The sequence below is a fragment of the Geotrypetes seraphini genome, chromosome 10 (genome assembly GCF_902459505.1).
Source record: "Geotrypetes seraphini chromosome 10, aGeoSer1.1, whole genome shotgun sequence".
Lineage (NCBI taxonomy): Eukaryota > Metazoa > Chordata > Amphibia > Gymnophiona > Dermophiidae > Geotrypetes > Geotrypetes seraphini.
The window spans coordinates 14,057,494-14,076,880 of record NC_047093.1 but is presented as its reverse complement, the minus strand read 5'-3'; the positions used below and the strand labels follow the sequence as shown (position 1 = coordinate 14,076,880).

At 46.0% G+C, this 19,387-nt stretch overlaps 1 protein-coding gene across 2 annotated transcripts in view; it reads right to left on the bottom strand.

Annotated features, from left to right (window-relative positions):
- The window catches only part of LOC117367937 (ATP-binding cassette sub-family A member 9-like), a 174,314-nt gene that overhangs the window by 130,239 nt on the left and 24,688 nt on the right, over positions 1 to 19,387 (bottom strand). Inside the window, exons 3-6 of one of the 2 annotated variants that reach the window (XM_033961056.1) lie at positions 18,225 to 18,429; positions 10,167 to 10,325; positions 4,550 to 4,647; positions 3,000 to 3,226 (exon numbers count right to left, since the gene is read on the bottom strand). In XM_033961056.1, the coding sequence (XP_033816947.1) occupies positions 3,000 to 3,226; positions 4,550 to 4,647; positions 10,167 to 10,325; positions 18,225 to 18,429 (689 nt within the window). The remainder of the gene's footprint in view (positions 1 to 2,999; positions 3,227 to 4,549; positions 4,648 to 10,166; positions 10,326 to 18,224; positions 18,430 to 19,387) is intronic. The other variant, XM_033961057.1, reaches the window with a different exon arrangement.

The following is a 19,387-nucleotide window of genomic DNA, read 5'->3' as shown; positions in this document are numbered from 1 at the left end:
ATTCACGAAGCAAACTGATCGTGTACCGATCGGTTTGCGAGCCCTTTGCGACCCGTTTTCCCCCCCCCCGAGCCGATTCACTAACCTGTGTACCGATCCGATCCGTGCATGCAAATGAGGACCAGTCGCTTGTGCTAAAACCCTGTTCTCTGCCCCGATTCTCCTGCTCTGGCTGCCTTGCTCTCAGCACCGACTCGCCTGCCCTTGCCCGCAGTGTGAGCCCGTGGTTCTAACCCGTGGGTTTAAAGTGGGTTAAAACCACTGGCTCGCGAAGTTCAAAAAAATGGTAAAGTAAACAATAGTAAGTAAAAAAAAGAAAAAAAAACCTCTGACGGGCACGAAGAATCAGCGCATGCGCAGACCATCTACAGTCAAGGAAGATGGTCTGCACATGCTCAAGGATAGCTCTCCAGCGATCTGTGCGGTCGGTGGGGGGGCGTGCCAACGATCGCCCTCATTTGCATGCAGGCCTTTAGTGAATTCGTGGCCTGTCTGCAATCGGACACGGATCTCAGGTTAGTGAATCTAACCCTATAGCAGGACCTCTGGGTGCGAAATCCACAAAAGACACCAAAGTGCTTTTATAGAATAAGCTCCCAGAACCAGCCCCGACAGAGCACAAATTCCGGTGTCAGGTCAAAAGCGCGCCGCGACAAAGGCGCGCCCAGACAATTGAGCGCAGTGCGGAGGCGCGCGCCGCTCTAAATTACTGTTTTTAGGGCTCCGACGGGGTGGGCGTGGGGGGAACCCCCACACTTTACTTAATAGACATCGCGCCGCGTTGTGGGGGCGTTGTGGGGGGTTGTAACCCCCCACATTTTACTGAAAACTTAACTTTTTCCCTGTTTTTAGGGAAAAAGTTCAGTTTACAGTAAAATGTGGAGGGTTACAACCCCCCAAACCCCCCATAACGCCGGCGCGATGTCTATTAAGTAAACTGAGGGGGGGTTCCCCAACAAAACCCCCCGTCGGAGCCCCTAAAAACTGTAATTTTGTGCGGCGCGCGCCTACGCGCTGCGCTCAATTGTCGGCGCGCGCTTTTGTCTTTCGCGCCGTTGTCTATGAACCCAAATTCCAATGCTTTCATTTACACCTGCTCCGAGGAGGTGGAAATTGAAGCTTTGAACGTTACACATGCATTTTGCAAAATATCTTTCTTCACTGCAGCTATCTGCAAACTATTTTAGTAAAGCTTAGCACAAGCTTGGAGTGTGCGAATGGACATTAGCGTATGCTAAGGGTTAAGAGCGTCTTAGAATTTAGTGCATGTTAATTCTATTTGCATGTGCTAATCTTTAGTAAAAAAAAAAAAAAAAAAACCCACAAAAAAACAAACCCAAAACCCAAAACATGTCACCGTTACATAAAAATCTTATATGAGCAGGTCCACACTTTCCCTGTGTATATTATGGCCACAGCAGCTTATGAAATCCCTTTTCTGTATGTAAAAATAGGTTCTACACATGAAAAAAGCTCTATTAAAATCATCCCTGGTGTATCTGGAGTGGTCAAATTAAACATTTACATAATTCTCTATGGTCTGCACCAGGGGTGCCCACACTTTTTTGACTCGCGAGCTACTTTTAAAATGATCAAGTCAAAGCGATCTACCAACAATAAAATTTTAAAAAAAACCACAACGCACACTGTACGCATAGAATTGTTAATTATCATTCCTATTCCGGGGTTTTTTCAAAGAGGTCAAAGCAGATGACTCTATGCACTGTCACCTCAGTAACAACCATACAAAAATAGACAAATACCCCCCCTCCCTTTTTACTAAACCACAATAGCAGTTTTTAGCGCAGGGAGCTGCGCTGAATGCCCAGCGCTGCTCTCGACGCTCATAGGCTCCCTGCGCTACAAACCGCTATTGCGGATTAGTAAAAGGAGACCATATTGTAAAATATAGACAGCAGATATAAATTCAGACACATTTTGATCACTAAATTTAAAATAAAATCATTTTTCCTACCTTGTCTGGTGATTTCATGAGTCTCTGGTTGCACTTTCTTCTTCTGACTGTGCATCCAATCTTTCTTTCAGCCTGTATGCTTCTTCTCCTCCACACCTCATTCCCTCCCCCAACTTTTTCTTCCTCTCTCCCTGACCTTTCTTTCTTTCTCTCTTCATGCCCCCTTTCTTTTTTTCCTGTTTCTCTTCTTTCCTTCTGTCTCCCTGCCTGCGCCCCTTTCTCCCTGCCCTTCCCCAAGCCACTGCTGCTACCATCGGGGAACAGGACCCAAACCGCCACCAGTGGATAACAGGCCCCAAAGCCACCGCCGCCCCATGGTCTCCTTGCTTCGGACCGTCAATTCTGCCATCGGAGAGGAAGGTCCGCCCAGCCAGGCAGCGATTGGCTGGCCCGAACTTCCTCTCCGACGGCAGAATTGACGTCGGGGAGAGGAAGACTGATCGGCCCGATAGATCGCCAAGGCAAAGTGAGTCTTGGGTGATCGACTCACTTTGCCTTGGCGAGCTACCCATCGATCGCGATTGACCTATTGGGCACCCCTGGTCTACACACTATACACAACTATACAGGGACATTCCTTTGTGGAACTTAAACAGTTTGACAACATTGAAAGGAATGTATGAGAAAACATAGGCCTTCTATTACAAAGCCAATTATCGTGGCGGCCGGTGGTAATCGCACCAAAGCCCCCCATGCCCTGCCCCTCTCGACCTGCACTTGCAATGTCGGACAGAATCCACGCGTGCGCGAATGCCGTCCCGACGTCGCTAACTTTTCAAATCCCGGACAAAGTGCCAGGTTTTGAAAAGCTGTCTGGATCTCCAGACGTGTCCTCCAAAGGAGGATGTCTGGTAACCCTAGCTAGGGCACTGCCTAAAATCTCCCTCTGAAAGTTCAGGGTCACAGCCATTTAGAATTCATTTGGTCAGGGAAAGCCTCGCTGCATTGGGAACCGACATGGGCGGCCTTTCAACCTCGCCAACGCGCAACTGCGCTGCATGCGCAAGAAAAGCCCTCCACTCACCAGAATGCGGAATCACAGAGGCCCATCATCTTCATCACTTCCTTAAAGTTCCGTTTTTCCCGCGTCACATAAATGGACAAGTAGTACATAAGAGGGGAGAAAGGTGTCAGGATGAAAAAGAGGATGATCATGTAAGCCACCTTGTTCATCTGGCGGAAAGGCTCTCGACTCAAGTGCTCAACCACAATGGACTTCATTTCCTCCCACACGGAATGATTAGTTGTGACCTGAAAAAGAAAGAAGTGAAGACCACTCGGACAATTTTTTAACCTTTCCCCCCGCCCCCAAATATCCCAAAACTGCATGGCAGCTCCAGCTTAACCCTTGACATTTGCACTCTCTCCTCCCTTTCTCCGATTCTGTGTCTCTGGGTGCAAGATCTCCCTGAGCCAGCAACTCTCTCTCTCTCTCTCCTCTCATCTGTATCCCTCACTCATTCACCCCCTGCCACTCTTCCTTATCCCTTCCCATGCCAGAATCTCTTTTTCTCTGAAAGGGTGGCTGATCGCTGGAATAGTCTTCCACTTCAGGTGATTGAGGCCAGCAGCGTGCCTGATTTTAAGGCCAAATGGGATAGACACGTGGGATCTATTCACAGAGAAAGGTAGGGGAGGGTCATTGGGGTGGGCAGACTAGATGGGCCGTGGCCCTTATCTGCCATCTATTTCTATGTTTCTATATTTCTACCCCTCTCCTCAAGTCACTTCATTGGCTCCCCATCAGTTTCTGAATACAGTTCACTTGTAATGACTTACAAGTGCATTCACTCTGTAGCCCCCCAATATCTCTCCTCACTTATCTCCCCCCCCACCCCCATGAACTTCATTCGTTGGGTAACTCCCTCTTATTACATTACATTAGTGACTTTTATTCCGTCATTACCTTGCGGTTCAAGGCGGATTACAGAAGAGGTTATCTGGACATTTCCAGAAGTGTTACAGAGTAGAGCGGGTTGCTTCGGGGGATTGAAATGCTTTCTGCGGTGTTAAGTTTGTCTTAAAGGATTTCTTGAATAGCAGGGTTTTTAGTTCTTTTCTGAAAGTTTTGTAGTCTGGTGTCTTATCTTTACCCTTCTCCTCCACTGCCAACTCCAGGCTCCGTCCTTTCTTTCTTGCTGCACTGTATGCCTGGAACAGGCTGCCAGAGTCAGTACGTCCTGCTCCGTCTCTAGCAGTCTTCAAATCCAAACTAAAAGCCCACTTTGTTGAAGCCGCTTTCAACTCTTAATTCCCACTCACGGTCAGATACTTTTACCCATTGTATCATTCCTTCTACCAGAAACTCCTCAACCCTGAGATGTCATGTCTGTTCAAATTAGATTGTAAGCTCCTCTGAACAGGGACCTTCTATTGAATATTAAATGTACAGCCCTGCAGAAGTAGTAGAAATCTAATCTTTTCAAAATTCATTTCATGAATGCATATACGAGTAGTTCAAATTCAATGCCCAGTTTATATCAGTCTTCATTGTCTGAATCTTTATTCATCTGCTCATCCTCTCACGTTAATAGACGTTTTTTATGTTATTTGAGGAAAAACTGAAGAGCTTACTTGAATGATAGCAGCATCGATGCTTGCTTGCAGTGAAGTGAAGCCCGTCAGCCAGTAGTTTGAGGCCTTGCAATGTGCAGAAAGGTTTGTACAACTGCCTGTAGAAAACATGAATTGTCACATGTCCCCCCGGTTACTGCATTCAGTGACAGACTTTTAACCCCAATTCACAATACTTAAAGATGGTGACGGGACAAAAGCGTGCAGGACAAAGCCGCGCCGATATTTGAGAGCAGACAATTGAGCGCAAGACTGAAGCGGGCCGCCGTAAAAGTATATTTTAAAGGGCTCCGACAGGGGGTGTGGGTGGAACCCCCCCCACTTTACTTAATAGTGTTCGCGCTGCCGTGTGGGGGGGTGTAACCCCCACATTATACAGAAAACTTAACTTTTCCCCTAAAAAATAGGGAAAAAGTTAAGTTTCCTCTATAATGGGGGGTTACAACCCCCCAAAACCACCCCCAATGGCAGCGTGAACACTATTAAGTAAACTGGGGGGGTTCCCCCCTCACACACCCCCGTCGGAGCTCTTTAAAATATACTTTTACGGCGGTGCACTTCAGTCTTGCGCTCAATTGTCTGCTCTCAAATGTCGGCACGGCTTCGTCCCGCACGCTTATGACCGTGAACCCTTAAAGATACTCCACTAAATATTCAGCTGCCGGCAGACAGCGTGTTTTTATGTTTAAATCATTTTAATTGAGCAGATCCAAAAGCACCAATAACCACGACATACACAGTAAGATGACTCAAGAACTACACAGCGTGTTTTTAAACGCTGACCGTCGCCAGCTAAGTTAGAGCTGGATACTCGATGTCAGGCCCCATCCAGGCGCTGGCATTCAATATCCAGGCCGACAATCGCACGCCGACACCTGTGCGCAGGACCGACCCTTTCTCAACTTACTGTTAGCATTCTGAAGGGGGGCTCTACAGTTATAAGTGCTCGTGCTCCCGTTGGGGGGGGCGGAAACCGTCTCCAGTACACTGAAAACTTCCGTTTTCTCGCTGTTCAGGAGTTTTCAGTGTAGTGGGGGATTCCCCCCCACACCCCCACCATCGGGAGCGCGAGCAGTTATAAGTGTAGTGGGGAGGTCCCCCCTCCCCTCAGAACGCTAATGGTAAGGCGAGAAAGGGTCGGAACCAGCGGCACGCATTGGTCCTGCGTGCATATGTTGAAGCACCATTGTCCGACGCGCTTTTGACTGGCCACCGGCGACATACACAGACTGCAGCTGATTGGTAAGAATTCAATGACATCATTTGGGTTTTGAGTGTAAGTGCGCATGCTCCAGCGTTGGCTTGTCACCGGCGCCATTTTTGAGATGCAGTGAAAGTGAGTGAGCACTATTTCGACTTAATATACATTTTACAACTTGCGCATACCACTATTTTGTGGTCATTTGGTGCACTTAGTCCCTTTGCAGTTTTCAACTAAGACCCCAGAGGAAGCCAAGAGAGTTGGCAAAATGGGAACCTTCGGGCTGAAACACTACCTGACTCGCACCTAGATAAGTGCATTTTCTCATTATTTGCTGATCATTTGAATATTAGCAACGCATAAGATTCAGTGTTTAATTCATAAAATACCGTATTTTTCACTCCATAAGACGCACCTGACCATAAGACACACCCTAGATTTAGAGGAGAAAAAAACATGAAAAAAATATTCTTGGAAACCATTAACAAAATATTGTAAGGATTAAGTAAAATTATTTCCCTTTTAATTATCAGTTCAGGATATAGGGAGGGGGGTATTTTTATTATTACAAATATTATATAATAATGGAAGATATGGATGGGAGGGATGGGAAAGGGGAAGGGATAAAAATTTATATAATGTACCAATGATTGTTTATAAGTGATATATTTATTGTTACTGTGAATGAATATATTTTACACTTAATGTAATTTTGAAAATGAATTAAAAATATTAAAAAAAAAAAAATATTCTGAACCACATTATGCCTCTGAACCTAGCCCCCTAGAAAAATAGACAATAAGGTATTCAATCTAACATCTCAAACATCAAAGTAAGGAAGAAAATCAATATAGCTTAACTTCAGCTCAAGTCCACAATTGGGATCCAAGGTATACATAGTGAAAAATTAAAAGAAATTTAACAAACTAAATTGCTCTATGAAGAAAAAACAGGCCCTTTAAACTGAGACAGGATAACAAATAATCAATATCGCCCTCATAATTCCCCTTAAGCCTGAGGCGCTGTAGGCAAGAATGTTGTCAGCTGGCTTGGATCAAAGAAAACATTTTTTTCATACGATATTGTATCACACATTTACAAGGATGTCGGAGAAAAAAGGTCACCCCCCCAAAGCGATAACTCCTGGTTTTAAAAGAAGAAATTCATACTCGTTTAAGAAATACAGAAAGAATTGTACAAACAGGAAATTGAACAAAAAATTACATAATCTATAAATCTTTCTTAGACCACAATCAGAGCAAGAGTCAAGAAATCCACGTGAAATTAAAGAGGAGATTCTTCTATCTTAGAAAATAATTATTAAGGCAAGACTTAACAGTTGTCCCACAATTCAAATTAAACTGTTCGATAACACTAAGCATTCCCAGTAACCAATTTCTTCATATCAATAAATGCCCTTAGTTGCTCTGGGGAAAAGAACACATATTTTATCCTTAAATATTTTATCATGCATTTACAAGGATAGGAGAGCAGAAATGAGGCACCCAAGGAAACCACTTCAGGTCTCATGACAAGGAATAATTATTTTCCTTCGTTCTTGAGTTTGTCTGGTAACGTCTGGAAATATAGATTATGTAATTTTTGGTTCAATTTCCTGTTTGTACAATTCTTTCTGTATTTCTTAAACAAGTATGTTCTTGGATATAATTTTCAAATCCTTAATAAAAATTAAATTAAAAAAAAAAAAAGAAAAAATTCACGTCTCCTTTTTTGCGTATCTCGAGCCAGATCTGGAAAAAATCAATATCTTAAGTCCCATAAATTTTTTTTGTCTATTTTTAAAGAAAAGCCTGAGCATACAGTGACAGTATTCTAGAAACAACATGCAACTGTCAGAGGGCATACACATGGGCAAAGAGTGGGCATGTCACTTCTCGAAATTTATAGAATACTATCAACGGTACGCATTGCGTGCCGCACTTTGCAATGCCTACTTATGCAACTCATTGAGATCTCATTAGCAGGCGTGCCTAACCACTGGTGCATCAACGTGGCTTTGCGCTAATCTAATATAATAAAACGGTAAGCCGCGCATGCACACTTCCTATGCGTGCGTCCATTTTCCGTGAGCTGTAGCACACATAGGAAGTGCGCATGCGCGACTTACGGTCTGGCCTCACTTGAGGCAAGACAAGTGGCATGCGCGCCCTTCCCTGCTCTCCACCGCTGCCGGACGCTAGCACCCCCTGCCCTCTCCATCGCCTCCTGGCTCCAGTGGCGTAGGCAGCACTTTAAACACGCTGCTTCGCGCCCTTCTCTGCCGATTTCCTCTGCCGCGTCTCTGATGACATCATCAGAGACAAAGGCGGCAGAGGAAATCGCCAGTAGAAGGCCGCGAAGCAGCGTGTTTAAAGTGCTGCCTACTCGGCTGGAGTCCCGAGGTTTGTCGGCGGTGGGAGGGTCAGGAGCAGGCCGGATCAACAACGGCAGTAAAAGAAGGGGGAGTGGCCGAACGGAGCAGGGAAGATAAGGTAAGAAAAAGGAAAGGGAAAGGGGGAGTGGGGGAAAATGCTGCTACTGCTTCTACACAGGAAAGGGGGGGATAGGAGGGAAATGCTGTTGCTGCTGCATAGGGAAGTGGGATGGAAATGCTGCTGTACAGGGAAATGGGGAAAAATGACAGACATACAGCGGGAGGGAGGGAGACAGAAATAAAGAAAGACACAGGGGCAGGGAGAGGGACAGAAAGACAGACAGAGAAAGGGGGTCAGAGAGAGAGTCCACGGGAGAGGGAAAGGGGGCTGCTTTGGGGTGAGGGGTGTGCTTGGGGCAAACAGTTTTGCTCTAGGGGGGAAGACAGAAGGGGCCATGGAGAGACAGGGAGAGGGATAGGGGGCTGCTTTGGGGGGAGGAGTGTGCTGGGGGGAGACAGAAGGGGCCATGGAGAGATAGGGAAAGGGGACAGACAGCTTTGCTCTGGGGGGAAGACAGAAGAGGGCCATGGAGAGACATTTGGGGGGGAGGTGGGTGCTGGGGGCAGACAGCTTTGCTCGGGGGGGGGGGGGGGGGGGGAGGGGGAGACAGAAGGATACAGACAGCGGCCAAGGAGAGAGAGATAAAGAAACACAGACAGACAGACACATCTATTCTAGCACCCGTTAATGTAACGGGCTTAAAGACTAGTATTCTATAAAAGCTTAGGCGTGCCCTTAAGTCCTTATAGAATTAATGCTAAGCCCGTCCCTTTTTAATGCCTAAAATGAGGTGGTTATTTATAGCACTGCCATCATAGGATTTGCATGGTATTATCTATGAAAAAAGTGCCGGAAGAAAGGTCCCGAAATAGGTACATTAGACAGATTGTGCGCGTACGAGGACAGATAGGGAAAATGCTTGATTTGTAACCCATTCTGAGTTCTGTTGGGAAGATGGGCTCCAAAATCGGATAAATAAATACTTTCCAACTGCAGCAAGATTCAAAAAGAAAATACATGTGTTCATTCCCTTTGCAAAGTACCTTTTAAAACTGCTCCCCCTTAAATCCCCTGCCCCCTAACAAATTTTCCCAGATAGTGTCAAGAAACCTTCGATTTGGCTGATTTAAGAAGCCGACTTGGATGAAAGACATTCCACTAAATTTCCTTAATGCACCACCTTTCCCAGAAGTCCAATGTGGAATACGAGGGATCTTCAAAAAGTTTCCGCATCTTTATTTCTTTAAACCCTACAGCAGTGTTTTTCAACCTTTTTACACCTATGGACCGGCAGAAATAAAATAATTATTCTGTGGACCGGCGGTTGAAGAACACTGGGCTAAGTCGTGGGCCAGACCCCGCCCATCTCTACCCAATCTACACCCCAGACGCCGCCCCCATAATAGTACTAATTGCACCTTGCACGTCCTGTGCCTCATCTGGAAGCCTTCCCTCTGACGGTGCAACGTCAGAGAGAAGGCTTCCGGTTCAGGCGCAGGATGCCCGTAGGAGCCACTGCACATGGCTTTGTGCACTGAATCAGTTAGGAAGAGGGAGCTGGCTCGAAGATAACGCCGCATCGATTGCACCGTGGACCGGCGGTTGAAGAACACTGTTTTGGGCCTGATGCATGTGCTGGCCCTATGGACCGGCAGGAAATTTCTGTGGACCGGCACTGGTCCATGGACCGGCGGTTGAAGAACACTGCCCTACAGCATTTATTAAATATCTCAAAAGCAAATGACATCACCACCTGCAAGGCGAGTCGGCTTGCCTGACTGACTAGTCACATGACTTTCTATGACACGCCGTCTTGCCGCTTCTCCCACCCCCCAACCACGTCCCGTGAAAATATGAAAAGTGCTGACCCTTTTTGAAGAACCCTCACACATGTGGTCCGTTAAGAACAATAAGGTGCAGGTTTAGAATAAACAAGAGACACTCTTTGTTCTAAGGATCGAACAGGATATCAGTCCATTACCTGCTGTCGACAGGTGGTCGTTTGCAACTGTGGTGGAAAATAAGGCATACCGAATCAAATAAGAAAACGAATCTTTAAAGACGACTCCCACTAACGAGGGGTTAGAAATCCAAGCCTGGTACAGTTCTGCTTCGTCTTCAAAGGCCTCCACTTTTGCACCTGTTTTAATAAGGAAATTGTGTTTACCACAAGGCAATCCTTTAAAAACAAAACGCAATCATCCATGGGGTTTTTTGTACTGTGGGCCTTTGTTGTCATTATTATCCGTTCTATTTTTGAATGCTCTGTTTTCTGCTTGTTCTGCTCCGGGTTGTTTGTTCCTTTGCAATTGTTAATAAAGATAATTGAAAAAAAAAAAAAAACTCAAACAAAACCCAACAATATCTTCTACAGACACACTTCACGAGCGTATGACTCATAAGAACAGCCTTACTGGGTCAGACCAATGGTCCATCAAGCCCAGTAGCCTATTCTCATGGTGGCCAATCCAGGTCAAGCTTTTTTTTTTTTTTTTTTTGAGGGGGGGGGGTCAAGTTTTTATTAAAATTTGATAAAACGCTTTTACATTAAATTCAAAGTGATGTACATTAATCCTTAGTACCTGGCCAAAACCCAAAGAGTAGCAAATGCAGTCAAGTTTATTAGGTTTTTAAGTTTATTAGGATTTTATATACCGCCTATCAAGGTTATCTAAACGGATAATGAAGCTACAATTACTGAGTGACTTGCCCAGGGTCACAAGGAGCATTGCAAAATCCTGAGTAATAATAATCCTGTATAATAAAATCCTAAGCGCGCATGCGCACTTAGGATGGCGTGTTCCCTGACATCATGCTGTGTCCCTTCGTGCTGAATTCCATGTTCGAACACGGAGGCAGGGAACACGCCGGCGACTCCCCCGCCCTCACTCACCAACCGCTGCTCCTCTTCAAAGCAGCCTGCTGAGGTTTGCGGCCGGCTGTAGCGAACCTCGCAGGCCGCTCGGCACTTCTGTAGCACGTTCCCTCTGACGCACGTGATCGCGTCAGAGGGAACGTGCTACTGACGTGCAGAGCGGCCTGCGAGGTTCGCTACAGCCGGCCGCGATCCTCAGCAGACTTCTTTGAAGAGGAGGGCAGATGTGAACGGACCAGGAAGCCGGATGCTGGGCAGGCGCAGCAGGGAAGAGGTGCTGCTGGACGAGGGAGGTAACAGGAAGGAAGGCTTACTGCTGGACAGGGGGGGCAAGGAAGAGGTGCGGCTTGATGGCAGGGGGGGAGGTAACAGGAAGGGAGGCCTACTGCTGGACAGGGGGAGCAAGGAAGAGGTGCTGCTGGACGGAGGGGAGGTAACAGGAATGGAGGCTTACTGCTGGACAGGGAGAGCAGGGAAGAGGTGCTGCTGGACTTGGGGGAGGTAAAACAAAGGGAGAAGGGCTGCTGCTGGACAGGGGGAGCAGGGAAGGGGTGGTGGTGGTGGACAGCCGAGGAAAGAGAGAGACAGAAAGAAAGAAAGACAGACAGACAGAAAGCGGCCAAGGAGAGAGAAAGAAAGAAAGAAAGAAAGACAGACATACACATCTATTCTAGCACTCGTTAATGTAATGGGCTTAAAGACTAGTAATAATAATAACAGTTTATATACCGCAGGACCATGAAGTTCAATGCGGTTTACAAGTGGATCATGGGTATGAGTGGATCAATTTTTCACTCCGTCAAAAATTACAAAGACTAGGGGACACTCGATGAAGTTACAGGGAAATACTTTTAAAACCAATAGGAGGAAATATTTTTTCACTCAGAGAATAGTTAAGCTGCCAGAGGTTGTGGTAAGAGCGGATGGGTTTTAAGAAAGGTTTGGACAAGTTCCTGGAAGAAAAGTCCATAGTCTGTTATTGAGACAGACATGGGGGAAGCCACTGCTTGCCCTGGATCGGCAGCATGGAATGTTGCTACTCTTTGGGATTCTAGAATCTTGTTACTCTCTGGGATTCCGGAATCTTGCTATTCTTTGGGATTATATATGGAATGTTGCTACTCTTTGGGATTCTAGAATCTTGTTACTCTCTGGGATTCCGGAATCTTGCTATTCTTTGGGATTATATATGGAATGTTGCTACTCTTTGGGATTCTAGAATCTTGTTACTCTCTGGGATTCCGGAATCTTGCTAAATTACCCCAACAGTTCATGTCACTTGAGAGAGCGCCATTAGAAGAAAAATGTGAGGCCCATATGTCCAGCTCAACATCCTCCTTTCGCCACCAGTCCACACTACAGGGATGTCTCAGAACCCAAATTATTTATGGGAAACAGTTGATAAGAAATGTACCAAATGGATGTCTTCTACCATCACATAATATCTTGTTAACTGTTCCCTCTCTAAAAAAATGTTCAAGAAGGTGGGAGATTGGGACGAGCATTACCCTAGCACAGACATGGGCAACTCCGGTCCTCAAGGTCCAGAATCCCAATTGGGTTTTCAGGATTTCCCCAATGAATATCCATGCAATCATATTCATTGGGGAAATCCTGGAAACCCAATTAGATTCCGGACCTCGAGGGCAGGAGTTGCCCATGTTTGCCCTAGCATATAGTGGTATCCAGTGGTGCAGTAAGGGTAGGAGGCACCTGGGGCGGTGATGCCCCCCATACCCTGCTTTCCACCTCCCCGCTCCTTCTGTGCTCCCCCTGCCCCCCCAGTCGTGCTCTACCTTCCCCCCTACCTCTTATTCTTCACCAGTGCAAGTGAATTTTCTCCAGCATGTTCCTCGTGTCAGCTTCGGATTTCTCTCTGATGCCACTTCCTGTCCCCTTAACCTGGAAGTGATTCAGAAGGGAACCACCCTGGAGCAAGCAACAGGCAGGAGAAGTTGCTTGCTCTAGTGATCTACAGAAGTAAAGGGTGGGGCGGGGAAGGGATGGTGCGAGCATGGTGAGGCGGAGAAGTTCCGGTGCACCTACCGACACAGCGCCCAGGGCAGTCCGCCCCTCCCACCCCCACCTCCTTACTGCGCTACTGGTGGTATTTCATGCTACGTGATACACTCGTACTGCAACATTTTAGCCCCGGACTCCAGGTAAATGCGTCTCTTGTACAAAAAACTGCGACTGCTCAGAAGCATAACCCTTTTGAAGGTCTAGACGACCTTGGTTAAGTCACTATTTGTCTACCAGTGACTCAGTTTATCCAAATATGTTGGGGGATTTCAGCAAAATTCCTGAGCTATGTAGATGGACAAAGACGAACTGATATTTGTCTGCTAATGTTGCATGAAACGACTCGAGGATATATCTGACTTTGACCAAGATGTACTTTTCTCAAAATAATACAGAGGCAGACCTCCGGATTTTACAAAACAGACGTGATTCTGGAATCTTAACCACCACCAATTTAAGAAGATGGTCTTGAATTTGCCAAATCCGGATGCTACAGAAGAAAGAAGATTACTGGGTGGGGTTAAGGGACTAGAATTATTTTTTATGTTCTAACCCTAAAAAAAATGTTGTTAATGATATTGGTGTGCCACTCCAAGATACTCGTACGTAGCGTTGCTGCTGTTCATATCTCCATGAGCACGTTTGGTTTAGAGAATGACACGGGGAAAAAAATCTGTCCCTGTCACCGCCCCGTCCCCGTCCCCGTCCCACCATCCTCTGCACCGCCCCGTCACCGTCATCCCTTTCACCGCCCCGTCACCGCCACTGCCATCCCATTCACCGCCCTGTCACCGTCACCGCAGCATGCATAAAAGCCTCAAACAGGTATGATTTTATATACTTATCTTTATTAACCTATTCCCATGGGTTACATACTGAACATGTGCTGGATTCCTCCATTCTTGCAGCACATGTTCAGGAATAGGATTCAGTAACTCATGGGAATGGACACAGCACACTACTACACTAGTACTCAGATTTAAAAAAAAAAGGTCCAGCTCCCAGCTCAGCCAGACTCCCGTCTCCAACCGGTCAAAGAATCCACTCAGATTAAAAAAAAAAAAAAAAAAAAAGGTCCAGCCCCCAGCTCAGCCAGACTCCCGTGTCCAACCGGTCAAAGAATCCACTCAGATTAAAAAAAAAAAAAAAAAGGACCAGCTCCCAGCTCAGCCAGACTCCCGTGTCCAACCGGTCAAAGAATCCACTCAGATTAAAAAAAAAAAAAAAAAAAAAGGACCAGCCCCCAGCTCAGCCAGACTCCCCTCCCCAACCGGTCAAAAAACCCACTCAGATTAAAAAAAAAAAAAAAAAAAAAAAGGTCCAGCTCCCAGCTCAGCCAGACTCCCGTGTCCAACCGGTCAAAGAATCCACTCAGATTAAAAAAAAAAAAAAAAAAGGACCAGCTCCCAGCTCAGCCAGACTCCCGTGTCCAACCGGTCAAAAATCCACTCAGATTAAAAAAAAAAAAAAAAAAAAAAAAGGACCAGCTCCCAGCTCAGCCAGACTCCCGTCTCCAACCGGTCAAAGAATCCACTCAGATTTAAAAAAAAAAAAAAAAAGGACCAGCTCCCAGCTCAGCCAGACTCCCGTCTCCAACCGGTCAAAGAATCCACTCAGAATAAAAAAAAAAAAAAAAAAAAAAGGACCAGCTCCCAGCTCAGCCAGACTCCCGTCTCCAACCGGTCAAAGAATCCACTCAGATTAAAAAAAAAAAAAAAAAGAACCAGCTCCCAGCTCAGCCAGACTCCCGTCTCCAACCGGTCAAAGAATCCACTCAGATTAAAAAAAAAAAAAAAAAAAAAGGACCAGCTCCCAGCTCAGCCAGACTCCCGTGTCCAACCGGTCAAAGAATCCACTCAGATTAAAAAAAAAAAAAAAAAAAAGGTCCAGCTCCCAGCTCAGCCAGACTCCCGTGTCCAACCGGTCAAAGAATCCACTCAGATTAAAAAAAAAAAAAAAAGGACCAGCTCCCAGCTCAGCCAGACTCCCGTCTCCAACCGGTCAAAGAATCCACTCAGATTAAAAAAAAAAAAAAAAAAAAAGGACCAGCTCCCAGGTCAGCCAGACTCCCGTCTCCAACCGGTCAAAGAATCCACTCAGATTAAAAAAAAAAAAAAAAAAAAAAGGTCCAGCTCCCAGCTCAGCCAGACTCCCGTGTCCAACCGGTCAAAGAATCCACTCAGATTAAAAAAAAAAAAAAAAAAAGGACCAGCTTCCAGCTCAGCCAGACTCCCGTCTCCAACCGGTCAAAGAATCCACTCAGATTAAAAAAAAAAAAAAAAAAAAGGACCAGCTCCCAGCTCAGCCAGACTCCCGTCTCCAACCGGTCAAAGAATCGCCCCCCCCACCCCCACCCCTGCTGCCGCCGCCATCAACCCTGGGCAGGCAAGTAGTAGGAAAGTGTGCACCTTACCTCTACTTGTAGCGCCAAAGTTTTCAATGAAATTTCAGCTTCTCCAAGTCTGCAGCAGCAACTCCTCTCCAATCCAGGCAGCGACTCCAAAAAAAATCCTGGGCTTGCCTCTCAGCTCCGAAATCCCGTGATTTCCAATCGCTACTGCAACCCATTAAATATCATGGGTGGCAGTAGCGATTGGTCCCCTTCTTGAGCAGGAAAGAACTGACTAATGAGGAGCCAGAATATTGAAGGGGGCGGAGTCAGGCAACGTGCAGTCGGGTGGAGAGAGACCACATGGCCGACAAGCATGGCCGCCGGAAAAAAATCAGACACCCGTCCCGAAGTGAACTGAACACACGGTGAAGACCCGGTAAATTGCGGTATGTAGAAGGGGATACATTTGCCTGCGGGGACAAATCTTTTCACCGTTTTAGCGGGCGGTGAAAACTTTTGTCCCCGTGTCTGCAGTGATTTGGCTATGGAGTCTCCATAGCCTGCAGCCAAACCGCAGCCACGTCGCGGTTCCCTGCGGGAATTGCTCCCCGTGTCATTCTCTATTTGGTATCTCTTCTTCCCTGCGCTTCCTTGTTACATCGCCATCCTACTCTCTGCATCGTGTATGTTTTGCTGACCTGCAATATTACCTGAAGGATGTCTTTTCTACGATTCATATTTGAAAAGTTCACGCTTAATCAGATTCTGGGCCACGAACATCAACTTTGCAGCAAGGGAATAAACCGAAGCACTGTGACCTTTTACGTTTCATAATCATTGCAAATGCTTTCTTGGTCTTTATTTAATTTTGCACTGGATTGTTCAGTAATGGCTCTGGTTTCTCAGGTCATCTTGCAGCCCAGGGACCGGAAGGAAGTTAGTTCAGCCATGAAAGTAATAGAATTGCTCCTGCAGCCAGAGACCCCAATGCACAAGACTTTCTAAACTGTGCCAAGGGTTTGTGGCACTGCTGAGTGGGAAAATGACCGAATGTACATTAACTATCCTTAGTAAACTGTGTACTTCCATGCCTTATGGAACCTTACTCCCGTTGTTATACTGTTAACCTCGGTTATTAGTAACTTGACCTCATTGCAGAAAACAGGACCTGTGCTATAATCGCAGTACATGTTAGTACATGTTAGTACATGTTAAATAACATGTCTTTATGGTATCCCACGTTGATAACTTCCCCCTTAGTATGAAGAGTTTCAGTCTCTGGCAACCAGAGCTGATATTGTGATGTCATAATGCCTCAACTCACCAATTCCTTAGAGCCAGCCTCATCAGTGATGTCACAATAGCTTGATTGACCTATAGTTGGCTCACATTTAGTACATAGAGCAGTAACTGAGCTGAAAAGACATTTATTTTTTATTTAATTAAGAGGGGGAAGTTATCAACATGGGCTACTGTCAAGAGGTATTATTTTACTATTAACCTCGCCCCCCCCCCCAAAAAAAAAAAAAATATGTTGCCCTGGATCGGTAGCATGGAATATTGCTACTCTTTGAGATTCTAGAATCTTGTTACTCTCTGGGATTCCGGAATCTTGCTATTCTTTGAGATTCTGTAGGGAATGTTGCTACTCTTTGGGATTCTAGAATCTTGTCACTCTTTGGGATTCTAGAATCTTGTCACTCTCTGGGATTCCAGAATCTTGCTATTCTTTGAGATTCTGTATGGAATGTTGCTACTCTTTGACATTCTAGAATCTTGTTACTCTCTGGGATTCCAGAATCTTGCTATTCTTTGAGATTCTGTAGGGAATGTTGCTACTCTTTGGGATTCTAGAATCTTGTCACTCTCTGGGATTCCGGAATCTTGCTATTCTTTGAGATTCTGTATGGAATGTTGCTACTCTTTGACATTCTAGAATCTTGTTACTCTCTGGGATTCCAGAATCTCGCTATTCTTTGAGATTCTGTAGGGAATGTTGCTACTCTTTGGGTTTCGGCCAGTTACTAGGGACCTGGATTGGCCACCATGAGAACAGGCGTGTCAAAGCAGCTCCTGATTGGTAAGGCCCGACTTTAGTTGAGGAAGAGGCGGTTGGAGCATACAGCGAGTGATTTTCTTCAATCGCCGGCACTCCAGCTGCTCTCTTCTGCCTCTCCAGCTGTCCTCTTCTGGTTGGCGGTCACGGTTGGAAAATACCGCGAATGACTGGGACTGCGAACCGCTGACCACGAATGACCAGGGGAACACTGTAGTAAGTTTTGGTAGAGTTTTGAAGGGCTCACCATAAATTATAAAGGGGTTATCGTAAGATATACATCTGGTACCCTTTATGTGAAGATCACTGCAGGGCCCTCTAAAGTGCCCCACTGCTCTGTCGGCAAGTCTGAGTGGCCAGTCCATTATAATGTCCAAATGATCTGGATTTGGACATTTTCAACTTGAATGCTTTTGTGGTCGAAAATGGCCAAAAAAGTTAGGTGTCCTGATGGCCAAAAAATCCAAAGAGGTGATTTTCAAAAAAAAATTGGACATGTAGCTGTTTTGAAAATGGACATTTCTCTGCCCCCGACTTTGGACATCTTGCGGGAAAAGTCCAAAGTCGGACTTAGACGTCCTATTGAAAATGGCCCTCCGCACCTCCTATTGGTAACTAGGTAACCAGTGGAATCCCTGAGAGGTGGGTGATTTTATTCTCTAGCAATCTGAATGACCCACAGCTTTCTTCTCTCAGTAATGCCAAAATGAATACTCCCCTCTTCCCAAACAATCGTGAGGTATGACTAGTGTACCTTGCAGAAAGGACTCGTGTTGTACTGTCTCCATTATATGCCTTGTAGTCGGGCTCACTGGGGCGTATCCAACCGTCAACTCGATGGCGTTGAAGTCATCCATGCGCCCAAGGACAATTGGAGGACTGTACGAATAATCCCGAATGACTTGTGCAGGAAATGTTATTAGATACATTATTAGGAAAAGCAGGGAAAGCAAGAATTCCTGCAGAAAAACAAAAATGTTGAAGCAAAGTGAAAAAACCAACAACATGGCAATTAAAAAATAGGCTTTAAGAAATATTAATACGAAATTAAGAAAACGTCATGTTTTACTTATCTAAAGCAGTATGGCAGAGTAAAATCTGAATTTTGACAACTTTTGGGTCATTATAAAACTATACAAGGTCGTTCTATACACCTGCTGTTTAAATTCAGATGCATCACTAGCGCCAAGTCAGATTTTACGGGCCATTTCATAACCAGCGCACGTAAGTCACTTTGGCCAGATTCTAATAGAAGGGAGAAAACTGCAGATATGGTGAAGGCTTCATCTAAGGCAGTGTTTTTCAACCTTTTTACACCTATGGACCGGCAGAAATAAAAAAATTATTCTGTGGACCGGCATCGGTCCATGGACCAGCGGTTGAAGAACACCGGGCTAAGTCGTGGGCCAGACCCCGCCCATCTCTACCCAATCTCCACCCACATTGCGATGTCAGAGAGATGGCTTCCGGTTCAGGCGCAGGATGCCCGTAGGAGCCAATGCCCGTGGCTTTGTGCACTGAATCAGTAAGGAAGAGGGAGCTGGCTCGAAGATAACGCCGCATCGATCGCACCGTGGACCGGTGGTTGAAGAACACTGCTTTGGGCCTGATGCACGTGCTGGCCCTGTGGACCGGCAGGAAGTTTCTGTGGACCGGCACTGGTCCATGGACCGGTGGTTGAAGAACACTGATCTAAGGCAAGACAGTTGTTATGCTGTATCTGCAAGAGTTTCGTCAGCCGGAAGCCTGAAGTCATAATGCCATTATACAGAACCATGGTGAGACCTCATTTGGAATACTGTGTGCAATTCTGGAGGCCACACTACCGAAAAGATGTGCTGAGAGTAGAGTCGGTGCAACGGATGGCCACCAGGATGGTCTCGGGACTCAAGGATCTATCGTACGAGGAAAGGCTGA